Raw genomic sequence first — 26,635 nt, 5'->3', positions numbered from 1 at the left:
ACTATTGATATTCTGGCTTATGTTACCCATTTATGGACTAATTCAATGGAAAGGTTCGGTGAAACACAAGTAGTTGCTCTTGACATCTCAAAGGCTTTTGATCGTGTTTGGCATAAAGGTCTTCTAAACAAGCTTCCATCTTATGGTTTGCCAACTCTTTTTAGTAATTGGTTATCCAGTTTTCTCTCTGATCGCTCACTGAGGGTGATGGTAGATGGCTCTCTGTCTTCTAACTTCTCCACTAATGCCGGTGTCCCCCAAGGTTCAGTTCTTTCCCCCACTCTATTCCTTTTGTATATCAATGACCTTCTTCCATTGACTGGAAATCCTATCCATAGTTTTGCCGATGACAGCACATTGCATTCCACTTTCCATTTTGAGAAACCTTGTCCTGCTCAATCAGCTTCAAGTTCTCGAAAATCTGCTACAGATTCCTTAAATGCCGATCTTCAGGTAATTCTCCAGTGGGGCAAAGACAACTTAGTTGATTTCAACCCTTCTAAAACTCAGTCTTGTCTTATGTCTTGCAAAAAGGATTCTTCTGCTCCTATGCTTATCTTTAGTGACACTCCGATTTCTAGGCAAAATGATATATCTCTTTTGGGGATTACCCTGACTTCTAATCTCTCTTGACACAAGCACATTACAAATATTGCTTCCTCTGCATCTAAAAAACTTGGTTTTCTCTTTCGCTCTCGGCGTTACTTTTCTTCCAAACAGCTGCTCACTCTGTATAAATCGCAAATCCACCCTGCTATGGAATATTGTTCCCACATCTGGGGTGGTGCCCCCAAAACCTCTCTCAGGCTTCTTGATTCCATTCAGAAGAGGGCAGCTAGGTTAATTAACGATTCATCTCTAACAGAGTCTCTCCACTCGCTTTCTCATAGACGTACTTCCACGGGCACTGTTGTTCTGAACTGGCTTCTATAATTCCCGCCCTCTCTTTCAAAACAGTCCAAACACGTCCGCCACCAGCCAACATCCATTTACTGTCCAACTTCAAACCCACAGAACTAACTTTTCATTTTCCTCATTTATTCATTCAACTGCCGTTTTCTGGAACAACCTTCCTTCATACGTATTTCCTGAAAATTACAATCTACAGAAGTTCAAGTCCAATGTCAACAAATATCTTCTTTCGTCTTCTCAACCTCCAACCCAAGCACGGTACTAAGTACTATAGGTTCTAATACCTCTCGTGTTTGGGGTTCACATAAAAAAAAAAAAAAAAGTATTTGCCAGCTGATCTCAACATGTCAACAATGCATGACCTTTGTTGTATGGTTTGTAACTGTACAGCAACCAATGTAAAAATTATAACATTGAAACAAAAAAAATTTGGCTCTACAGAGAAATTTTTAATAACGAATTTAATCTAGAGTTCCATATTCCAAGAGAAGATCGGTGTAACTAATGTTATCATTTTGCTAAAATATGAAAGAGCAAGTGCTTAAAAAACAGTACTCACCTTTGAATAAATCTGCAATCATTTTTAAAAAGAACGGTAATTAAATCATTTTGGTGGGAAGGTAGAGTAAAGGAATTAAGAAGGGTGTTAAGGGTGATTTAACGGAATTTAAAATGGGCCCCAGGAAGTAGAAGTGCACATCTCCAATCCTAGGTTGTCATTAGAGAAGGAAATCATTAAGAGCGAATTAAAATTTAAAAATGGATAATATAGTATGACAAAGCCAATAGTCGTTAAGAAGGACTTACGTTGGTTATAACGTCTTCATTTGGCAAATTGGGCAGGAAGTGAATGCATGCTGTATTTTAAAGGTTGTCTGAGCTTACCATGATGCTTTTTTTGGACATGTGGGAACATCAACTGTAAGAAGTTCCAAGCCGGGGAAAGGTTGAAGGGAAGTTTCATGTTTATGATGTTGGGGTTACAATGGTGCTGGAACCATTCAATAATAAGTGCTTCGTAGTGAAGAATTTTGCGGCTGGATTTGAGTTTAATAATGGTGATAGGAGAATCGACTAGAGGGGGTGTGGTTGTGGGTATTAGCATGTATTGTAAGTTCTATACTGGATTGGCCTGTTCTAAAACTGTTTAGGTGGAAGTATGCGTAGGTGTTGGAGGTTTTAGTAGAACCGAATTTTGTGGTGGTGCTGCAAATGTATCAGGCATCGCAGTTGGGCTGGCATTTAATAAGATATATAATATTGTTGAGATCACTAGTGGGGTATTTATGTATGTCTTCATAGGAATTAAAAAAGGATCCTAGTTTATTGTACGCGGAAAAGGTGAGCGAAATGTCTGTACCTTTAAACATGCGGTGGAATTGTCCTGCAAGTTCATTATGGTAGGGGAGAATTATGCGTGTGTTTGTTTTTTTTATTATTATGTTTGGATGGGTTATTAATTTTATTTTTAACGGTGGAGACTGCGTGAGAGACGAGTCGGGGAGGGTAGTTTCTAGATATGAATTTCTCCGTGAGATATTGAAGTTCATTTTGTAAATCATTTTATGAGGAACTGAATTTGATGGCATTATGGATTTGGTTGTATAAGACAGCTTTTTTTGTGCTGAGGGGGTGGTGCGAAGCGAAATGAAGCAGGTATTTTCCGGTATGTGTATTTTTTCTGAAAAATTTTGTGCTTAATTTTGTATCTGTTTTGAAGATGGTAAGATTAAGAAAATTGATCTGGTTGTTCATTCCAATTTCAAGGGTAAGTTTGAGCCTGTCATGTATAGAATTGAACTATAAAAAGAGACCATCTATGGAGGATCTATTACCTATTATGAGGATGCCATCGGCATAGCGTGTATATAATTTTATTTCTGAAGGAAAGAGTTGCAAAATTTGATTTTCTATGGTGGCAAGATAAATTTCAGACAGGGAGGTGGAAATACCTAAGCCCATTGGTAAACCGAATGTTTGTTGAAAGATCTTGTTGTTAAATCTAAAATACCTGGTATCTAATAAAAGCAAAGTAAGTTCGAGAATACTATTGATAGAAAGGGTGGTTCGCTTTGTTAAAGTATCAAATGCTGTTAAGAATTCACGCAAAGCTTGTAAGGTGAATGGGATATGTAGATTGGTGTATAGAGACACAACGTCAAAGGACGCTAGAATGTCTCCGTCAGAAACTATGGTATTGCTGATTTTTTGAAAAGCTTGATTAGTGTTCGTGATTTTGAATGTTGAGAATCTGGTAAGTGGGGATATGAGATAAGTCAATAAGTTAGCAAAAGCTGATTTATTAAAAAACAATAGGTGGGCTTAATGGGTGATTGGGTTTATGTAACTTAACAATACCAAGCATATGAGGAAGGATGTTATTATGGATTCCTATTTGCTGTAAAGTATATAGATTGATTTCTTTATTCTGCCTGAGGTTTCTTAAAATTATGTTGAGTTTATTTTTAACTTTGGCAGTGTTATGGTTGTTAACGATTTTGTATGTGCCTTGATCAGCTAAGATTAAATCCATTTTTTCTGTATAGGTGTCTTTGTCTAGAATGACAAAGGGGATACCCTACAGTTTGTCCACTTTTTGTATGACTATGTTAGAAGTTTTGCTAAGTTTATGTATATCTGATAGTTGTTGTTTTTTTATATTAGAATTAGGTGTGAGTTTGGAATTTAATATACTATTTGTTTGATAGATAAGTCACCATTTATCAGGATGGTTTTAATTTTGCTGTAAAGGACCAACATTATCCAATAAAAGACTGCATAGTGGAACTTCAATCCAAACTGGAACAACAACATTTTGTAATGAAATATGACTGGGTACATGCAAACATTCAGAAAGTAGCAGAACATGTGGACATCTTTGTTCTTCAGATTGTACACCTTTGCACAGACAGTAACAAAAAGATTGTAACTACAAAGTTTATGAAATGAAATAAAAGAACTTTCTTAATTTTAAGGGCATGCAGAAGGAGCAACTCAAAAATCGAAAGGCAGATACTGAGGGGAATCAAGATCGCAGATTTAAAATTGTTCATTCCCAATTTCACAAAAATGACATTAACCATGTGTACATTAAATACAGAAAAGAAGAAGCCTTCAAGACATTTTCCACACAAAGAAAATCAAGATTTTCTTCATCTCTGTACAAAATTAAACCAGCCAACCATGTGCCTTTGAAAATTCAATGTGAAAAAATGAATGACTTGCTCAAATTGTGCCAAAAAGGAATCACAAGAGAATGATACCATGGCTTCTACTGCTCAGACAGCGAAGATAAGTAGTGATACTAAAACTAAGGAGGCAATGGGTGAATGCTATTAGAATTTTATTATTAAAATAACAAATAGACTATTTTATTATCATATAGATATACAGGTAAAAAAAAATGTAATAGTTTTGAAATTTTGTAATGAAATTTTGATTTGTTTCAAAGATAATGTTTTTATCTTAGGTAAAACCTAAGATAAAAACATTATATCTTTTCCCAAATCAGTTTGAAAAAGAGTGTATAAAATTTGGAAAAATAATACAAATAAAACAAAAATACAACAATCAACAAAAATACAACAATCAACAAAAATACAACAATCAACAAAAATACAACATAAACAATAAAATAATAAAAATAAAAACAAACATTGTACTAATTCCATTCTCACTGTATGATGTTTTTATAGATATTTTTGGTAAACAATTTCATTTTGAAATTTAGTCAAGAACGTTGGGTGAGCTTCGAGTCGCATAAACGTAATTCTTAATTATTTAATTAAGCAGATAAAATTTCATAATGAATTCTGTATGTAGTAACAATACTCATTATTCAAAAAAGCTGAAATAATATTTTCACTTATGATTAAAATGTGCCAAGTTTACTTTTTTGCCCATCCTGAAAACTAAACAAAATGTAGATACATCATTATGGTCCTGAGGCAGCAATACGCGTGCCCAATCTATGAAATCCCGAAGACTACTTATTACAATGATTGGCCAATTATCCTAAAAACCCAAGAATGTTTGTTCTTCACAAAAATAGCATTATAAAGCTCTCACCGAGTTTGTGCTAAAACCCTAGGCTGATTCTCCTGGCTTTAAACCCCTCACTTCAATCCCCTTTGGCACTGGGATCCCTGTCTGTGGATGTTGCGTGCTACCAAAGAGTGCATTAGCTTTCTGACTGCTGGCAGAGCATGTGTGTGTCAGGGGAGCAGGAGACTACATATTGGTGTATCTGTAGTATTAGAGGCATGTGATGCAAGAAAGCAAGCTTATGTAGCATCAGCCAAAAAAAAATATTCACACATCCATTCCCTCTAAAAGTTTGTCCAGTTCCTCCTTGAATTCATTTAAACTATCAACTTCCACAAACAACAGATGGAAGTTTGTTACAGCAATCAACTACCCGCTGGCTAAAGGCAAATTTCCACATATCTATTCTACAACTGTCTTTACTCAATTTGAATTCTTGTTCCCTCAGGTTTGTAATCTGAGCAAGAGGAAAAATCCCATCAGAATTGAACCTGCTCAATCCATTCAAGGCCTTATACACCTCATCAGATCACCTCACGGATGCCTAGTCTCCATATGCTGCAATTTGCAGAACTTAAGCCTGTCTTGGTAAGAGCAACCTTTCATTCCCCTCCTCTTTACTCGCTCAAGCAACTACATCCTTCCTAAAATAACGGCTCTAGACCTGTAGAGTACTCAAGGCATGGCCTGACCATTGCTTTATACAAAGGGATAATCACCTCCTTTTCCCTTCTAGCAAAATTTCTGAATTTCATTGCCAATACCTTTCCCTTCTGGAAAAATTTCTGTATATCATTGACAATATATGACTGAACAATTACTCACAGGTCTTTTTCACTTTCAATCACCCTAAGTGTAATACCATGCAGTTTGTATGTTTCTCTAGGGTTACTTCTACCCACATGTAGTACTGTACATTTGTCAATATTAAACTTCAGTTACCACTTCTCAGCTCATCTAAAAGAACTGGATGCAAAAAATAATTTTGATTTCCTGAAATCCAAGTATATGAAATCAAAATTATTTTTTGCATCCAGTTCTTTTGTAACCAGATCATAGTATCCAATTAAATTTGTCAGACAAGACTTGCCCTTAACAAACCCATGCTGTGTCTGAATTATTACTGCAGTCTTGTCTAGATGATCCTGCAATGCAACTTTAACCAGTGACTCCATTATTTTCCCAGGAACAGAAGATAAACTAACTGGTCTGCAATTACTCGTGTCACCCTTAGATCCCGCTTTGTGAATTGGGGATACATTTGTACATCTCTAGCCCATGGGGACTTCCTCTGAGTCCAAGGATGCTCTCATAATTATGGCTAAGAGTTTGCTTACTTCCTCTGCCACCTCCTTTCATATAACTGGATATACCCCATCCAACCCATATGCCTTTCTTATGTTTAACTTTAACAATTTCTCCTCCACTTTGCTCTCAGTTATTACAAAATCATTAAACTCCCAGTTACAGTTTAATAACCTTCTGTCCTTCACTTCCCTACAGATTTCCTCATGTGTGAATGTAGACGAAAAATACTCATTCAGTTTGTCAGCTATCTGAGCAGATTCATCAACAATTGAACTGTCGATATCAAGTGGACCAATCTGATTCCTCTCCTTCCTTCTAGAGTTTATATAAGTAAAGAAGTCCTGTTTTTCATAGCATTCTTTGTCAAAGTTTTCTTGTAATGTGCCTTCACTTGCCTAAACTCCTTTTTGCTTGATTATCCTATATCTACCATAAGCTTCAGTGTCACCTGATAATTTAAAAGCATCCCATGCATTTTTATTCTCTGCCATTAGTCTCATTAGTTCATCTGACATCCATTTAGGCTTAAACCTTGAACAGTATTTCTTAAATCGGTATGAAAAGCCTAGTATCTTCCACGATTAATTCCTTAAATGCTTCCCATTTAGAATTTGCTGTTGGTGACATCAGTTGGTATAGAATTTAAAAACTCTCTGATGCCACTGTAGTCACCTTTACGAAAGCAAAAACCTTCCCTTTACTCCTGATAGTAGTTGCCCTTCCCTTCACCCCTATTATGAGTTATAAGTTTCACTGAGTGCTTTGGACTCTATAGGACACACACACACACACACTAGGTTCCCTCTGGAATGCAAAATATTATCCAGAGACATGGGCTCAAACTCACCCACCTTTCCATGTAACCTTCCCACTCCCTCTATTATATGAATGTGCATGCACTCCATTATAACAAATGCCTCTGGGGCTTATTTAGTTAGTTAGTTATTTGGTTTTTAGGAGCATTAGCAACTAAGGCCATATTGCTCCAGGATACGTGGTGGTCATTCCCTGACCTTTCCGCATCATCCGTATTTGGTGGTGACGGGCTCGAACCCCGGTCTAATCAAGAAGTGTGTGCTACGCACTGCTGCACCTTCCCACCTGGCTACGGAGGCACCCTGGCGCTTAGTACACTAGCGTTACTGGTACTGTCATCACCAGACACCTGGGTAAACAAAGATTTGTCCTCCTTAGTATAATCCAGGACTTCTAGATTGGGTTCACAGACACAATAAATATAATATCTCAAAAGATGGTCATAGATCTGCTGGTGATCCATGCAAATCTGATGTATGGGGTTAAGGGAAGCATTATTCAGTAAGCATTATTCAGATTATTCAGTGTTGTTCCAATGACTTGCCATATAGACATCAACTAATTGTACTCCTCTCTGTATTCTCGGGGACAATCAGCACCCTCCCCCTAGCCAGACAGAACAGATCTGAGAGAGGAAGAGTCACAGAGCGATACACCATCCTGCTTCCATCTCTACTGTATGCTGTAGGCATTAGCCATGGTTACAGCTTGGGATTCATGTCTGCTTCCTCCTTACAAGGCATAGCTTGAAGTTCAGGCTAAGTAAACTGGGTCTGGCAAGTTCAATTTCTGCTGTTGCAGTGAAACCGAGACTACCCTGCATGTAATATTATGAGGGTGTAACAATTATGTTGCAGTGTACCATTACACTGTGTGCGCATGTGTGTGTGCATGCGTGCCCAACAGAGTCCAAAGCACTCATTTAAACTACTCTCTCATTCAGCCATACACACTTATAATACATATTAGGGTAAAGGGAAGGTAACTACCATCAGGAGTAAAGGGAAAGGTTTTTGCTTTCATAAAGGTGCATTCGTTCAGATGGAGAGAGACCATTCTAAATGTGGATACTCCTTGTAACTTGTTAAAGGACTTAAGAACGTATATAGATTTATGAAAATTGTTTCACGGGAAGATATCTGTTAGATAGTAGAGGCTCATCCCCTCGTGAGCAGAACAGATACTAAAGCACTGGAAGGCATGAGGTGGCATTTCCTACCATTGTGGCTGAGCTTTCCTGTATTATGATTTGAGTTCAAATGCAACTAAAATTTTCATGGTTTATATCATTTTTACTAACTGTTACACAATTTCTTGCATTTAACAAATTGGCCTGTTTAAAATGCTATATATGAAATTTAAAGATTTTGATTTATGGGCATATGAACTATAGCTCATTACAAATTTTACTGGTGAAAGAAAACTCATATGATGATGCTCCAAACACAGACAGAAAACAGGTGGGGTTCGATATTAGGTTTCTGAGGTTGTTTGTATTGCACTGCCTTAAGCTCTTAATCCATGATTTTCACCGACAGGTCAAAAGCTGGTTTACATGTTTCTGCTTAATGTTGAAGTAACTGTTTTCCTTTCTCTCAGATAGTTTTAGAGTTTTAATAATTTATCTCTACCTGTTATTAAGGACAAAACATCTGAGAAGACTCAGGTACTGATCATGAATTAGCAGCCTACCTCAACCCCTTCCATCAACAGGGATTATTTTGCTTTTAAGCTAAAACACTTTAGTAAACTATTGTTCAGGGCTTTCCCTTGTGGTATATGCTGTACAGATTATTATTGCCATTCATTTATTCGTTTCAAGAATTTATATTTAGGTGGCTCATCAATTTCTTACCTATGTGCAACAAAAATAAAAGTAAAAAAACTTTTAAATAAAAATTCTGCTTGCAGTATACCAATCTTTCACTTTTACATAATGAATTGTAATACCTATTAAATGCATTTTCACACTTATTTTCAACATAATAAAACTTCCATTAATTCTGTTTGTTTAAAACAAAGTATAAACACAAAACTTAATAGCCACTTCCATTTTTAAGTTTATAAAACCATTACATGTGCAAAAATTGAAACTAGTGCATACAGGTTACTTCAATTAAAAAGGTACCAAAGTTTATCTCACTTATTTTTTGGTTTAGGCTATTTGTTGTTGTCCTGTTTTGTCACATTTGGGTTGAAAATTTTGAATTCGACATTAAGTAATGTAAACATTCTGATTTTATTATTTCTAAATTTAAATTTTGTCTAATCATCTGCTTATTCCTCAATAGCCAAGTTTTCTTCTGTCCTTGGTTTAGTCTAAAAATGTCATCTGTGTACTCAATTTTATTTGAAACCCAATTTTATTTGAAAGAGAGAGAAAAAAAAAGAGAAGAATCTGTAGGATGAGGTGTGACAGACAAATGTAATCATACTGCCTATTTGTATCCAACATAGAATAATATACATGCTGAAGAGTGAATATCACATACAGCTGTTGTTTTTAATTCAACAAATGAAATCTTAGAAGTTCATTACAAAAGTAAATTGATGATATTACGTGGAACGACTTTTCTACTGTCAAAAAAAGTTGATTAGGAAATCATAAACCTTAAATGGTAATACTTAAGTTCAATTTTAACAATAAATCAAAAAATGTCAGTCTAAATGAGACAAAAAAGGTCCAGCTGACAAACAGCTTATACCTGAAAATAAGCCAGATAGGCTCTAGTGCTTTTTAATTGAAAGGCTCTGTACTATATCAAATAAATGGGTGAAGTGGAAGTGGTTATTATTTTTTTATTTATTTATTTATTTTATTTTATTTTTATTTTTTGGCTGATGCTGCATAAGCTTGTTTTCTTGCATCAAATGCCTCTTCTAATGCTAATGCTAAATAAATAATTTAAACAAGAAACCATTTTATTTAATAATAATTTTCCTACTAAGCTCCAAAAAAAAGTTGCGTAACATCCAACTAGGTTGAGTTAAATGAATGATTAAACCGAGGAAGACTAAAATAATAATATTAATAGTAGTAGTGTCTCATCCATTTCTTATTTCACTTAGTCACTATGCATAAATAGTGCATATTTCGTAAGAATACACAGGGAGCGTCACTCTAATCTGGATGACAATGTTATACAATATACAGACCACAAAGGAGGGTTACTCAGTGTACTGCAAGACATTACACATTTCAGTTCAAAGTGAATTTTTGATGATTATTGTCTTTGCGCTCATTGTTTCGCACTTGTTACCGGTATATTAGGCTACGTTTTGCCACGTTCTGCCCAGAAATGGCTCAGAAAAGATTTTCGTACAGTGCTGAATTCAAGTTATGAGGAGTTGTATGAATTTTATGATGAATAAAACTTGAGTTCAATAACTTTATGTAATACATTTTTTTTCAAATTTCGGGCCTCAAAATTAAGGTGCATCTTATACGTGGGGAAATACGGTAATTACAATGTTCTGATTCTCAAGATGAAAACTATACATATGCCCTTACCTTGGTGTAGTTTTCAGTGAAGAATTGCTACAGGTAAAAAAAAAAAAAGCATAACAAAAAATTTAGATTTAAATTATCTATTATAAGAAATAATAATATATATGAAGCAAATTCTTATTATCACATTAAGAACATATTGCAAAACAGTTAATAGAAAATATTGCAATTAATTGGTTGTGACAAAATATTAGCAATTCAGAAAAGCTGACTTTTTATTTCTGCAGATTTAGCCCATTTCATATACAAGATATTGCCAACTTTGTAGCACATTTTCACCACATCCAAAAAAAAATTTTTTTTTTCTTCAAATTTTTATAGAAAATGTAGCAAAAAATTACCTTGGAAAGCTTTCAGTTACTCCTGATTAAAGAGGATGGATTTTAATTAAGCTCAGAGCAAAACAGAAATAATAGGGGAAGGGAGGGGGGGGTCAATATGATGCAACCACCCATGGGTTAAAGGAAAAAAATCAAAAACATTTTTAAAAAAATTTCACGATCTACCTGGTATTTTAATTTCTGTTAGTGCTATTTACTATCACATTGTGGTGAAAGGCATGTTGAAAAGAATAAGATTTACTGCAGGTATTTGAGAGGTTATACATGGGGAAGGTTCTCTCCTATGAGAATGAAAAGATGTGAAGCAAGTGAGTTGTGTATGAGGATTAGTTTATTTATCTTAGCTAGGTTTCTTCAAGCCTAGTTAAGATAAATTCTTCCTGTTTCTTTATTGGAAGCTGGAAGTCCAACAAATATGGTTCAGGCCTGAATTTTTTTTTTTTTACAAAGATGAGCAGCAGGCCAGAGAAACCACTGTTTATCCTTCAAATTTGTTTTATTTTTATTTATTAATTTTTCTTATTTTTGGCAAATACTCAAGTGCACTGGAACACCTTAGTATAATGAGAACTATTTATGGTTCTATTTTCTGAAACAAACTGTAAAATTATTCCTGTAACATCAAAAAACAGAATCAATATCAATTTTTTCTGGCAGACTGAGCAATGTATTATTTTCTTTTTTGGTCAGGAAATCTTTTGAATCAGATCATGAACCCATCGTAGTCCTATTGCAGCTCCCAACACCCAACTTTAATGTCTCCCACTACGTCAAAAGGAAGATCATCACCTCTCCCACCTTCCTACAACCGAACAGATGCCTTTATGCAACAAGATTAATTCCCTGGGAAGTTCTCGAATCAGGAGATCCGGAACTGGCTCTAGACATATTAACTAGATGGTTGCACACTGTTACTATGTTCTCAGCAGCTAAACAGGTCAGTATCTCCGCTAGAACTAATGCTTGGTGGTCTTCGGAGCTAAATTACAGTTTCAAGTGCAAACAGTCCCTCCATAAACAATGGAAACAGTCTGGTACAGCATATGACCGAACTCAGTACTCCAAAGCTAGAGCACTGTTTAACAGACTGAAATCGCAAGCCATCAAAGAATACACTGACAAGACCTTATCCAAAGGCAAAGTGCCATATACCCGTAACTCTGAACCAGATTCCAATTTCAATCCAGTTGAATGGATCAACTATGTAGCCAGATTCCAAGACAACATCACACAACCATATGATTACCAACCAGACCCCATTTCAAGTCCAGATGATGAGCTGTTTTCCATTCAAATCGATCGACAGCAGCTTCGTCAAGCCATCAACTCGCTGCGTCCGTCATGCACCGCTGGCATCGATAATGTCCCACATTTCATCGTAAAGTGCCTCAGTCCATACATCCTTGATCCTCTGCTCTACTTGTTCAACTCCATCCTCTCTCATAGAGTGTTTCCTGCATCCTGGAGCAAATACAGTCTTGCCCCACTACCTAAAGTTCAACTACCAAGCCAGCCGAAGCACTACAGACCGATTTCCACTGCATCCACGCTCCTAAAGCTACTGGAAAAAGTCCTTCTTCCGCATATAACACGCCATCTTCTTCCACAATCATCAAAACAACTCCATTATGTTCTCCCTAATAGATCAACTGTCTCCAACCTTCTGGCAGTCCAAACGGAGATTTTAAATGCATTTGAGGCCAAATCAGAAATGGCGGTTGTTTATGCCGATATTGAAGCTGCTTTTGATAGCCTCAACATCTCAGCCCTTCTGAATCTCCTAACCAATTTCTTTCGGATCAAAGGTGACGTTTTCGCTTTTCTGCACTCGCTCCTCCGGAACAGAACAGTGTACCTCACTCATCGTAACCTCTGCTATACCCGATCCATCAATGCTGGTGTGCCGCAAGGTGGCGTTTTATCGGGGTTACTTTTTACCGCCCTCCTTATTCCGTTTGTATGTAACAGAGATGATGTCATTACCTACGCCGACGATATAAAGTTCCTAACGCAAATACCACCATCAGCTGACAGGGGAGTGATCACATCGGAAATCTGTAATAAAATCACAGCTTTCTCTAGCCATCTCAACCATTTCGGTCTCAAACTGAACCCCCAAAAATCCGTTATTATGGTTTTTTCTCTGAAGAAGTGCCCCACATCCATACAACCCTCACTGCAGGGCGCAGTTATTCCAAGTGTTACTAAACACAAAGATCTCGGTGTAACCTTCGACCCAAACCTTAGGTTCAACTGTCACATCGAATGTGTTCTACGCAAGATCAACCGAATGCGCTGGATTGCCCGTCAACATCTTCTTCATAACACAGACGCTAGAACCACAATCAGATATCTGGAAACCATTGTGTATCCTACCTTTCTGTATGCCTCTGAAATATGGGCATCTGCAGTACCTTCTCTCATGAAGCCCATCTTCGCCAGTGAATACTGGATATTGAAGTGGGCAACCCACAAGCATCGACTCCCCCCTCAGCAGAGGACCACCAGCATGGCCGACCAACTCCAAATCCCGCGGCTGCCTCAAATAATCAGCATGAGGAGAACTGCGACCACAGTCAAAATGCTGGTTGGAAAAATCAATTCCCCTGACTTCTGGGATATATGCCAGTGGCATGTTCCACTTCCGTCCTTACGAGCCACCCCTCTTCTTCAGCTACAACGGAACAGGCTGAAGATCAGTGACAGATTCCTACCTGGACAAGTACTTCCGATAGTACAAGCCCTGCTAATGATCGGAGTTGACCTGCAGAAATTCGCTTCCGATCGCAATTACAGGCGCTCGTTGGCCGAACTTGTTCCCCTTTTGTTTGGCCCCTGATGTCGACTCATACTGATATCTCCACCTGCTATCTCCTATGAGGCGCATAACGGCACGTTGCAGGCAAATCGACGAACTGTCTTCACAAGAAAATGCAATACCGAACAATAATTTGGCACTGTGAAATATTCTGACTTGTGTGAATATGCTTAAATATGTGCTTTGTACATATGAACGTGTACATACCTTGGTGTACTGTCTGCTTCACATCTATGTACATACTCATATCTATTGAATGGTTAATGCTACGTTTTTAATTGTTATGTAATCTTTTATACTGCACAAATTTTTATACTGTACATATTTTTATATTACCCTATATCATTGTCAAGCCCCTGGCCTCCTGGCTGTGGCGGGCACATTATTGTATCTTTACTGTACAATAAAGATTTTCTTCATCTATGCTTCCAAGTACTGGAACACTACTTAGTCTCTGGATCATAATATCCTGATTTGTCACAAGTGGAAGTTTGTGCTTGTGGGTTCATGTAGAACCCACAAGCACAAATGCAGCACATGTAACACATTAACAGCTGCAATATTAAAAAAAAAACAAAAAAAAAAAAAAAACATTGGTATCTGGAGCCACAAGTTTTCATTCTTGTTATTACTAGGCCTAACCACTCAAATGATCAAAATTTAAAAAACAGTTTTTCTTAGGATATTTTTGTGAGAGATCTTTCACATTTCTTGAGGCCAGTTGTAAAAAGTGTAATTTCTGGCCATCTGACAAATGCACTTCTCACACTGCTTGTTTACAATTGGCATTCATTTCTGCAGTTGATATACGCATTTGTGAAGTGGAATGGTGTAATATAAATAGCAACTACGTTAACCTAAAAAAAAAAAAAGTAAGTGTAGTATAGTATGAGATAATATTCACAATTCCCAAGCCATTTATTTTAAATGTCCATATGAATACAATAGTCAGCAAGAGCCAAAAGTCCTGTCTCCAAGCACCAATCAGTCAACAGAAAGTGAAATGTAATGTTTTGTTTGACAGGCTTCTGCAATAACCCCCCCCCCAAAGTAGCAATGTGTACAGTGGTTTATCACCATTGTCACATTGGTTAATGGACTTCAACTGGTAGACAACTATATGAACAAATAGAATAGGACAGAAAAACAGACTGTCTTATAATGGGATGACTTTAACATTCCAGATACTGATGGAACTTGTCAGTTGGCCACTCACACAGCAGCAGAACTTTTCTGGATTTATTAGATGGCTGTTTTCTACAGCAGCATGTTAGAGAGGCAAAAAGAGAAAGCATCACTCTTCATCTGATTATCAGTGGTTGTTGTTGTTATTTGGTTTTTAGGAGCATTAGCAACTAAGGCCATATTGCTCCGAGGATATGCGGTGGTCATTCCCTGACCTTTCCGCATCCTCTGTATTTGGTGGTCACAGGCTCAAACCCTGGTCTAATCAAGAAGCATGTGCTATGCATTGCTGCTCCTGCCCACAGAGGCGCCCTTATCAGTGGTGCCTCTTCTCATACATTAAGACTGCTGATGAACCACAAGGTAGTAGCAGTGATCATAATATACTTATGTGGGATTTAAGATGTAACTACTATCAAAGGAATGACAGTAGATATCTTAAATCTTAATTATGTAAATAGAAGGAATTTTGCTTTCATAACAGTGACTACAATGGTCTCCCAGTTTTTAAATTCTTTCTAATGGGAAAAACTCATGATGTTCCAACTGCAAATTCTAAATAGAAAGCATTCAGAGAAGTAATCGCAGAATGTTACTATGTTTTTTATGCAAACTAAGAGATAGCCTGAGGTTTAGACTTAAATGGATATCAGATGAACTAATGAGACTGGTGGCAGAGAAGGAACATGTATGGGATAATATAAATTACAAAAAAATAGAGAAACCTACAGTAAATATAAATTAGTCTGCTATAACATTACAGGAAATGGGGGGGGGAAGGCTTAGACAAGCTAAGGCATTATGAGAAGTCATTTTGGGTAAGAATGCAAATAAAAGTAGCAAAGAATTGTTTGTTTACGTTAACACCAGAAGCAAAGGGATGAAATACATTAGCCTAATAGATATGAATGGTATAATTATTGATGATCCTGCTCAGTTTGTTAACAAACTGAACAGATATTTTGTATCTACACTCAGGCAAGTATTTAAATGGGAATACCAGAACTACACCAAGTTAAAACTAGGAACCAAGAAAACAATGTTTTTTTAGCTCTTCTTCCATAATTTGAATTTATGGCCCTATTTCTGGAATCATTTATAAAAACAAATATGTCACCCTTATTCATTTTACTTTCACTTCTCAGAGTCTTATAAACCTCACTGAAGTCTCCTCTAAAGTGCCTAGTTAGATTCCAAGCTCTGTCCATACGTTTGAAGCCTTTCCTCACATGGAAGATCTCACCAATCTCACATGGCTAGTTACCTGTCTTTGGTCCCTTTCAAGAGGCTCAATGTCTTTTTTATATTTGTGGTCTATGTACTTGAACACAGTATTCAAAGTGTGTCCTTACAATTGCTTTATACAGTGGGGTTACGACCTCCTATTTCTACAAGCAAATGTTTTATAAATCATCGAGAGGACATCATGAGCTCCTTCGCCACTTTGTCTACAGTCAGCGGAAAGCAACATTCAGACAGTGGCATTAAGTAGGGCAATTGTTCTATCCACTGCATTGTCAAATTTTGAATCATCGGTGTAAATTTCAGCAAATCCAGTTCTGTTTTTGAAAACTGCAGATATCATGATAATAAAATTTCCCATGAAATGTTTTTAATATTACTGGAAGTAGTTATCGCAAAAAGTGATAGAGAAAATCTGGGTTTTCTAGATTTTATTTAGATGAGCACTGTATTAGATTCTATGATCTGATACCAGTTGGATGATTTGCCTCGGGTTTATATCTACAGTGCATCATTAAGCAAGAAACAAATGAGGTAGGTAAGTGGACTTTAAATTTTGGCTGCATAGTTAAGTTTAGTCCATGTCAGTTAATTTTTGACATTCCTGCAGAAAATAGTTCTGCATTATGATGGGAATTCTGGAAAATATAAATGAAAATATTGCAAAGTATGCAGCAACTGAACAACACAATCTTTTCATGTTATAAAACTGTCTGCTCATCCTCTAGAAATTTACTTAACACCTTTTTTTTTGGTGCAACTTAAATTGAAATAGTTATAAACAAATAAACTAAAAAAAACTGTTTTTAAAGGCAGTATATTGTTTAAAAGTGAAAACATGCAAATTTGGTATTTTTGCTTTTATTATGTACATTATATATTACATATACAGTGCATTCTAGATAAGGGCACCACATAGGGGAAAAGGAAATGTGGTCCTATTATGCACTGGTCCCATTAACTGTGGCTTAAGGGAATGCAAAAAAAAAAAAAAAAAAAAAAACAAGTTCAAAGCAAAATCTAATCTCATGTATTAAACTGCAACAGAACTGATTAAGACCATACAAACTTAGAATTAATGAAAAAAAAAAAAAAACCCATTCAATTACGTTTAATTACGAACTTATCCAAAATTAACTGACTTCGTAAGTCGGCAACACATTTCACTGCATCTTTATGTTTCACTCGCTCAGGCTCATGCATGTCATCTTCGTCACTAGCCAACTCTTCAGATATTTTGCAGTATTTTGCTACAATTTGATCAACAATGTCCTCAAGATCATTTTCATCATAACATTGCAGATTTTCATCAACACAAAAACTCCTCCACATTTGTAACTTGCTGCAGTGACAGCACAGTTTCAGCATTCTCTATGTCTGAATGCTGAAAGCCAATGTGAGCAAAACAGTTTTTAATTGTCTTGCAATCGAGTTCATGCTAGTTATCTGCAACAGAATGGTCACCTTTGCACTGATTTCCTTTGCTGTTGATAATGATGTATAGAGATTTTCTTTAATGGCTTCAAGTTATAGATAACCAGCTTTGTGTGATATGTTGTCTTCAGATTCTTTATGATACAAATATCCATGGGCTGTAACAAGGATGTTGTGTTGGGCGGCAGGAATTCCATTTGAATGTTGTTCAGATAATCAAAGCGAGGGTGTGCAGCACAGTTGTCAAGAAGAAACAGAATTTTTCTTGAGCTCCACTGTAGTTCAGCATTCCAATTCTTTAGCCATTGCTCAAAAATTTCAGATGTCATCCAAGCATTTTTATTAGTAAAGTAAAGTGCAGCCATTATCAACCCACTGCAGGATGGAAGCCTCCTCAACAATTCATGTTGAGGGAAATGGACCATAATCTGCCACGCTGGTCCAGTGTAGGTTGGCAGAGCGACCGTATTCAGCAGTCAGGGGCTTGAACCCCGGTCTACTCAAAGAGTGTGTGCTACTGCACTCCCGCTCCTGACCACTTGGCTACGGAGGCTGTCATTTTTATTAGAGCAGTAGATAACTAGTAAACTGTCCAGTCCAAGTTCCTTGAAATATCACAGCTTTGCTCTTTCCCCATTCACCAAGAGCTTCCATTTAACAGATCCCGACATGTTCGCACAGCATAACACAGTTACATGATCCATAGCCTTTTATGAATCCACTAAAATTTCACATTTGTAGACCAATGAACCATCCGGCATGCAACGATACGGCAAGCCTGTTTCATCAGCATTGTAAATGTCATTAGCAGAAAATTACAGAAGCAAATTGGGCAATATCATTGATTTCCAATGGTCAGCACTTACAAAACCTGCACTACCCTTTTCTTGAACTTAATTTCATATCAAGCTTTCTACTGTGACAACCAACCATCTGTCGCTGGTTGGTTGTCATTGCCCCCAGCTTTTTAGCAAACTCCTCTGCTTTACTTTTCAGCATTGAGCCATTGATATGCACACCTTGTCCAGCTACAGTGGAAAACCATTCTTTTAGTGCCTCTTCTACACTGCGGTCCTTTCCTTCTCATTTCCTTTTCTGTGAAGTTCCTTGCTGCTATTCACGTGATGCCAATGCATGTCATAGTTCATTTTGTTGTTTAATTAAACGTACAATTGTTGTCTTTGCTACTCTAAGTGTCTCTGCTAGTTGACGTTGACTACTGTTAGGTGGTTGCCTTTTGATCTTATCTAGCAAGGCAATGTTCTCACTAAGATCTTTTCTTTTTGATATCCTGCTTATAAACAAAAAAAATTTTTTTTTTAGAATGAGTCACGTCTAGTTGAATTTTTTTTGGAAAAAGTTAATCAATTCTTATACTATCACAGGTATTTAATATCTTCATTAATGAACCTAGTATCCAATTGCTGTAATTCATTTTTTTTTAAATGAGGTTATAACACGTAGGTCTATGTAAGAAACAAGGTTGCTCACATGGTCTGCATAGTTGCTTTAGTGGTCTGTGGAGCTTAAAAATTTGGAACAAGAACTACTGCTACACCATGGATGGGACACTTCAAACTGCCCTCCCCCTTTCTCCCTACTATTTCTCCTAGTCCGAACTGGTTCTACTGGTCCGAATACACAAAGTAAATTAGGATTAATTTAAGAATTTTGTTTGGTTATTGCTCATTTGGTACTAATAAGTAGTCGGTTCTAATATCTTGTGGTCCCATTATCTGGAATGCACTGTATAACATGTCTGGGAAAATTGTTTAACAAGTACGGAAAAATGCTGAGAAAAAGTCACAGTTAGGAATAAATTTGAAAGTGTCTGTCGCTGGAAATCATTGCCCCCAGCTTTTTAGCAAACTCCTCTGCTTTACTTTTCAGCATTGAGCCACTGATTAAATTCTGCAATTCTGCTCAGACACAAAAGGAGAGAGAGCACATGTTCAGAACCTTTTCGGTGCTATAGAAACTTGTACAAGGCTCATAGTGTAGAATTTTTCTAAGCATGGCCTAAGAAATTGGCCTGTACATCTCATCCCTGCAAAAAACAGTCTAATTTTTGAAGGGATGTAATATGCCTAAATAGAAAAGGTGTAAGAATATTTACTGATGTTATCAAGGTAGCTTTAGGCAGGTTGGAAATCTGCAAGCCTGGGGGGGGGGGGGAGTGAAACCTCCTGTAATGTACACCTCTCTAGAGCAGCCACCTCTTGTTATGAATGCTTAGGATTTCGACTGGATCTGGATTTTTGGTTTTAATGGCACAAAAATGTCAGGGGCTATAATGCACAAGGAAGATTTGAATTTACAGGAAAATTGATATTTCAATTAGCTTTAAAAAGGTTATCTTGTCAAAACGTTGTATATATGTATATATACATTAATAAGTAAAATGCAGTAGAAGTGTAAAAATAAGTTTCCTATTTTATATACAACTATACATATTGATAAGCATGTAAAAAATTAAAAACTGCTGACACACAATCATTGTTGGATAAAATCTGACTGAATTATAAGGTTTAATCAGATGGTTAAAAGTGATAAAACATGCACTGCTAAAATTTGGATGTACTGTTAAAACAACCTTAATAGATAAAATGGTGTCACACTGCTCCCATATAGGAGGGTCATCAGTCCTCAGCAGAACTGAGCACGAACAACTTCCTCACAAATAAATCTTATTACAGGTTACTTGACTGTCTTCCATCATGCAGTATGATTGATGACTTTCGAGGTTATGATGAACATCGTGGTGAGATCCAATATTCCTTACATTTCGAGGGTACAGTTCTAAAATGGGTGTTCGCAGGCCGGCAGCTAGTTAGTACACCGGACTAGACCTATTGGTAACTCTCTAGGAGGCTTCCAGATCAGCTAGTGTATAATCTTGCTACCTCTACTCTGCCAGATAGTGACTGGAGGGAGTCCGAGTAATGTGTATGCGGAGAGCATTGTCGAGGCCACATTATGTCAAGGGTCTGGGTATATTCTTACCATGTGTACGCCATATCCAAAAATTTCATTACTTCATACAGCATGTCCCACCCACTTTTTCTTACTATTGAATACACCATGAATTGTCAAACTAATAGAGCAAGCTTATCTGCGAAAAGATCTAAACCTCCCAAACACTTCCTAATTCATTTCACAAATATACGTGGTCTCAATTCTAATCTCAACGGTGTCCATTTCCACTTGCAGTCTGCCAAACCCCATATACTTTTTCTGAAAGAATCTCAGTTGCCGGTTGATTCAACTACTGCTCATCTCAGATGCCCAAATTATTCGCTGTATGATTCCTTTCGTCTCAAAGATGGTATTTGTGCATATGTCCATTTTGATATTCTTTGTTAGGGAATTGGCAATCTGGAATCTCCTCTCATTGATCTTCTCTTTCTTAAAATCTCTCTACCTCATTGTGTAAAATTCATCTGTTGTCTCTCCCATTCATCCAATTCCACTAATCACTCGGAGCTCTTTGACTTCCTCTCCTTGCAATTTGACTTTCTCCAGTCCAACTTTACTAACAGTGAGGTAATTTTCCTTGGTTATTTTAATGTTCACAACTCCAGTTGGCTTCCGTTTTCTAGTCACACCGACACAGCTGGTCAAGATGCTGAGGCTTTTGCAATTACTAATGACCTTGCACAGATTTTTCATTTACCTAGAAGAATACCAGACAGTCTGAATCATACAGCCAACACGCTTGATCTTTTTCTCTCAAACAACCCTTCTAAGTACACGGTCGAAGTGAGAGGTCCTTTAAGTACTTCAGATCACAACTTGGTGATTGCTCTTCTCCAATGGAACCTTTATCTCATGGGTATTCCCAACCTCGTGCTGTTTGGCATTACAAGGATGCAAAATGGGATGACCTGCGAGATTTCTTTTCTTCTTTTCCTTGGTCGGATTACTGTTTCGAAACTTCAATGTTTGCTCAGATCGTGTCAGCGAAATTATTCTTGCAGGAATGAATCCTTTGTCCCAAACTTCACTTTAAAATCTCATCCTTTATCTAAACCTTTGTTTTCCAAAAAATGTGCTAAGGCTGTTCAAGAGAAGAATGTTGCATATCGTAATTAGCTTGTTTCTAATTTTTCAGTTTCATTTTCTGGCTACACCAAAGCTCGCAACAATTGTAAAGCACTTATTATTCAGTCCAAACTAGAGTTTGAACAGGCTAAGAGTAGAAAACTTGCTTCTTGTCCTAATGGTAACTGAGCATTCTTTCTCTTGCCAAAGCTATTGGCTGCAACTTCTGCCCATCTCTGCTCCCACCTCTGTCCAAACCAGATGGTTCCATTGTCACTTCAGCCAAGGATAAAGCTGACCTACTAGCATCCCATTTTCCTTCCAACTCATGTATTAATGATCTTGGTAAAACACCTCCCACCATTCCCAACACGCTCCATCCAATGGCTCCTGTGGTCTTCGTCAAAAGGATGTCGAAAGGATTTTGATGAATCTTGATGCTAAGAAAGCTCCAGGTTCCGATGGTATTTCTCCATTTGTTCTCAAAACCTGTGCTTCTGAACTTACTCTTATTCTTTGCTGCCTTTTTTCCCTTTCTTATTCCAAAGGTGTTTTTCGTTCTGCTTGGAAATTTGCTCATATCCAGCTAGTTCCCAAAAAGGGTGACAAATCCCTCCCATCCAATTATCGTCCCATTGCAATTACTTCTACTCTTTCTATAGTAATGGAGAAATCAATTAACTGCCAACTTTTAAACTACCTAGAAATCTTCCATCTGATCAATGATCGCCAGTATGGATTCCGTCAGTGTCGATCCACTGTTGACATTCTGGCTTATGTTACCCATGTATGGACTAATTCAATGGAAAGGTTCGGTGAAAAACAAGTAGTTGCTCTTGACATCTCAAAGGCTTTCAATCGTGTTTGGCATAAAGGTCTTCTAATTAAGCTTCCATCTTATGGTTTGCCAACTGTTTTTAGTAATTGGTTATCCAGTTTTCTCTCTGATTGCTCACTGAGGGTGATGGTAGATGGCTCTCTGTCTTCTAACTTCTCCACTAATACTGTTGTCGCCCAGGGTTCAGTTCTTTCCCCCACTCTTTTCCTCTTGTATATTTAATGACCTTCTTCCATTGACTGGAAATCCTATCCATAGTTTTGCCAATGTAGTACATTGCATTCCACTTTCCATTTTGAGAAACCTTGCCCTGCTCAATCAGCTTCAACTTCTCGAAAATCTGTTCCCAATTCCTTAAATGCCAATCTTCAGGTAATTCTCCAGTGGGACAAAGACAACTTAGTTGATTTCAATCCTTCTAAAACTCAGTCTTGTCTTATATCTCGCAAAAAGGATTCTTCTGCTCCTATGCTTATTTTTGGTGACACTCCGATTTCTAGGTAAAATGATATATCTCTTTTGGGGGATTACCCTGACTTCTAATCTCTCTTGGCACAAGCACATTACAAATATTGCTTCTTCTGCATCTAAAAAACTTGGTTTTCTCTTTCGCTCTCTTCTTCCAAACAGCTGCTCACTTTGTATATATCGCAAATCCACCCTACCATGGAATATTGTTTCCACATCTGGGGTGGTGCCCCCAAAATCTCTCTCAGCTTCTTGATTCCATTCAGAAGAGGGCAGTTAGGTTAATTAATCATTCATCTCTAACAGTTAGGTTAATTAATGATTCATCTCTAACAGAGTCTCTCCACTTGTTGCCTCATAGACATACTGTTTCTGCTGCATGCCTCTTCTACAGATATTTCCATGGGCACTGTTCTTCTGAATTTGCTTCTATAATTCCCGCTCTCTCTTTCAAAACAGTCCGAACAGCCACCAGCCAACATCCATTTTCTGTCCAACTTCAAACTCACAGAACCCAACTTTTCATCTTCCTCGTTTATTCATTCAACTGCCGTTTTCTGGAACAACCTTCTTTCATACATATTTTCTGAAAATTACAGTCTACAGAAGGTCAAGTCCAATGTCAACAAATATCTTCTTTCTCTCAACCGCCACCCCAAGCACGGTACTAAGTACTATAGGTTCTAATACCTCTCGTGTTTGGGGTTTACATAAAAAAAAAAAATTCTATATAGGGGACTGACAAGCGAAGATTATTAATTGGGGCTGCTGATTTGGCATTATCAGCCAAATTGTTTCCAGTAATGCCAATATGGATGGGGATCTATCTTTATAGAGAGCATATCATTTGCTCAACTCAGGAAAGGGTTCTACGATTGCTGTATCTCATCACTGATAGAGCCTGCAGTATAATCAAAGAATCAGTATATATAATAACCCAATGATGTTGGCGAGTTATGTGGTCCAAGGCACTAGTCCCATTAACCATAGCTTAAAGGAATGCAAAAAAAAAAAAAAAACATATAGAATACAGGTCTGCAGTGTATATGCTACATTCAGAGGGATTCTGCTCAGAAAAGACAGATGCATTTACCCTACATGTGATTCTGACTTCAAGCCGCCTGTATATACACAGGCAAGAAGTCAGAATGTTTGCTCGGTGTTGTGAATAGAGCTGAGGAGGTGGTAGTCAGTGTATCAGACTTCACCCAATTCTTAAGGGAGAAGTCACAAGCTGGAGTATGAGCATGCCCAGGTGGAAGGGGCTGCTTTGGTGATCGCGCTATCTTGTCTACCATGATGTTAAGCTCTCTGAGCTACTCTTGGACAAGAATACCAAATGGTCAGTTGGCAGTCCAACGTGTGTATATAAAGATTTTCCCATTGTGGTTCAAACGTGGATGTCCGTGGGGGGGTCTGGCAAGGAGTTCAGCTTAAAGGCATACTGTAGAGAAAACTGTTTTCATCGAAGCTACAAAGACGGTTCATTTGCTTTGACATACAGATTTTGGACAGGTGATGTTCTGAATGCACCAGTAACAATACGAATGGCCTGATGATGAATCGCATCAAGCCACCAAAGGAAGCTCTTTCTGGCAAACAAATATACCTGAGATCCATAATCTAATTTTGAACATACAAGTGTACAATACAGATGGAATAATGTGCATTGGCCTGCACCCCAAGAAGTAGAAGAGAGAATGCCAAGAATATTCAGCCTTCCAATGAACTTTGTGCATAGCTGATGAATGTGTTGAAGAAATGTCAGCTTTTTGTCAAATATGAATCCCAAGAATTTCAACTCTGCTGCTACTGGAATGGTGCTTTGTCCAAGCCTTATTTAGGTTTGGGATGAAGGTTATACTTGCAACAAAAATTTATGCAAACAGTCTTCTCTAGTGAGAACCTGAAACAATTAGCATGGTCCAGGAGTTAAGATGGTCAATGCCTTGTTGCAGTTGTCTGTCAATAGTCCTCATGTTGTATGATTGAGTAAATATGCTGAAGTCATCAATATAGAGTGCTTTGTTTAAGGTTACAGGAAGTTGTTCAGTAATGGAGTTTACTTCAATGGCAAAAAAAGTAACATTTAAGACAGATCCTCGTGGTACTCCCTCCTCTTGGCAAAGGGTGGATCCTACTCAAACTTGGAAAAGATGATGGGATAAGAACAGGACGGTGATGACTTAGGTGGTGATGTTATAAACATCATTTAAAACACCAAATCTCCCAAGTTGTGTCGTACCCTTTTTTCATGTCAAAGATGGACAGCAGATGCTCTCTTTTTAGGAAATAATCTCAAATAGTTGTTTCCAGTCGAATTACGTGGTCCAAAGTGGGTCTATTCCTTCCAAGACTGCAATGAAAGTGGGAGAGAAGGGCATTTGATTCTCAAGTACCACAAAACACGAGAGTTGACCATTCTCTCAAATATTTAGGATGTTTCCTGGCTTAACAAAATTAAGAATACAGTAGGCCTCAACTTCTGATAACATTGACATCTGATATTGCCAGGAACCAATTTACCATTAATAAGATCTTTTATTTTAAGGACCGATGATATCTGCAGGAACTGATGGCTTTCTGATATAGCTGGAATGATGCATGGATGGAAATTTTCATGCATCATTCCTGCACGATTGTTCTCAACCAATTAGCACCTTTGTTATTGTTCAACACAACATTCCCAGTGTTATTCTTTATCTTCTGTTTGATGCACTAGTTCAGTGTGTAAACAGAGTGTATTTTTGTTAATTATATGTAATTACAGTAATTTAATTGTAGTTATTTTTGAATTTATTATTTAAATAAATTGAAATTAAATAACCTCAGCTCCTAAATCACAATTAAAAATAAAATTTCCAGTAAAATGAAGCAGGGGATGATAAAAAAAACACGGAGTAAAAATTAGTGCATTAATAAATGAGTATGGTTTCCTTAATCAACCATTTCTAGGATAGTTAAACAAAAGGATATTCTAAAGAGTGTTGAAGTTAGTGATGATTCCGCATTAGTGCACAAGGAAAGAGACTATTGTGGAAATGGAAAGGCTTTTGTTAATATGGTTTAGGGGAAAGCGATGAAGGGACACAGCGCCTTCATTTGATTGAATTCCAAGAGTGTTGATCAGGAGGGTTATTTCCTTCAGCAGGTTTCTAATGTTGACGAAACTGGTCTCTTCTGGAAGCGAATGCCCAGAAGAATATGCATCACTAAGAATGAGGGTAGTTTACATGGGAGCATAAGCCTATGAAAGATAGGTACCAATACCTGTGGAGATTTTAAGCTGAAGCCTTTGCTAGTGTATCACTCTAACACCACTAGAGTATTTAAACAAAAAAGTCAACAAAAGGAGTGTTTTGCCACAGTAACAAGACCTGGGTAACAAGATGTCTTCAAGGAAAGGGCACTTGAGGTTTTGTGTCCTAATCTGTAGAATTATCTTGAGAAAAATAAGCTTCCTGTGAAGGCACTGCTCCTGCTGGATGATGCGCCAGCCCATGATCCCGACATTGTTAAATCTCTCGAGGCACAATTTGACTTTGTTCAAGTCAAAATTTTGCCACCAACACCACTCCTCTTCTTCAACCAATGGACCAGCAAGTGATTGTAAACTTCAAGAAACTGTTCACGATTTGCTTTGCGGCAACCTCTAGTGAAAATTCTGTCACCTTCAAAGA

The 26,635-nt window shown here is 37.4% G+C and overlaps 1 protein-coding gene across 1 annotated transcript in view; it reads right to left on the bottom strand.

Moving 5' to 3' along the window:
- The window catches only part of Ge-1 (Enhancer of mRNA-decapping protein 4 homolog Ge-1), a 527,075-nt gene that overhangs the window by 205,443 nt on the left and 294,997 nt on the right, over window positions 1–26,635 (bottom strand). Inside the window, exon 18 of the mRNA XM_090372439.1 lies at window positions 10,592–10,618. Coding sequence (XP_090228565.1) covers window positions 10,592–10,618 — 27 coding nt within the window. The remainder of the gene's footprint in view (window positions 1–10,591; window positions 10,619–26,635) is intronic.

Source organism: Mastigoproctus giganteus, chromosome 4 (assembly GCF_048544385.1).
Source record: "Mastigoproctus giganteus isolate SK-2022 chromosome 4, ASM4854438v1, whole genome shotgun sequence".
Taxonomy (NCBI): domain Eukaryota; kingdom Metazoa; phylum Arthropoda; class Arachnida; order Uropygi; family Thelyphonidae; genus Mastigoproctus; species Mastigoproctus giganteus.
The sequence above is the reverse complement of the archived record's forward strand: the minus strand, read 5'-3'. Positions and strand labels throughout refer to the sequence as shown.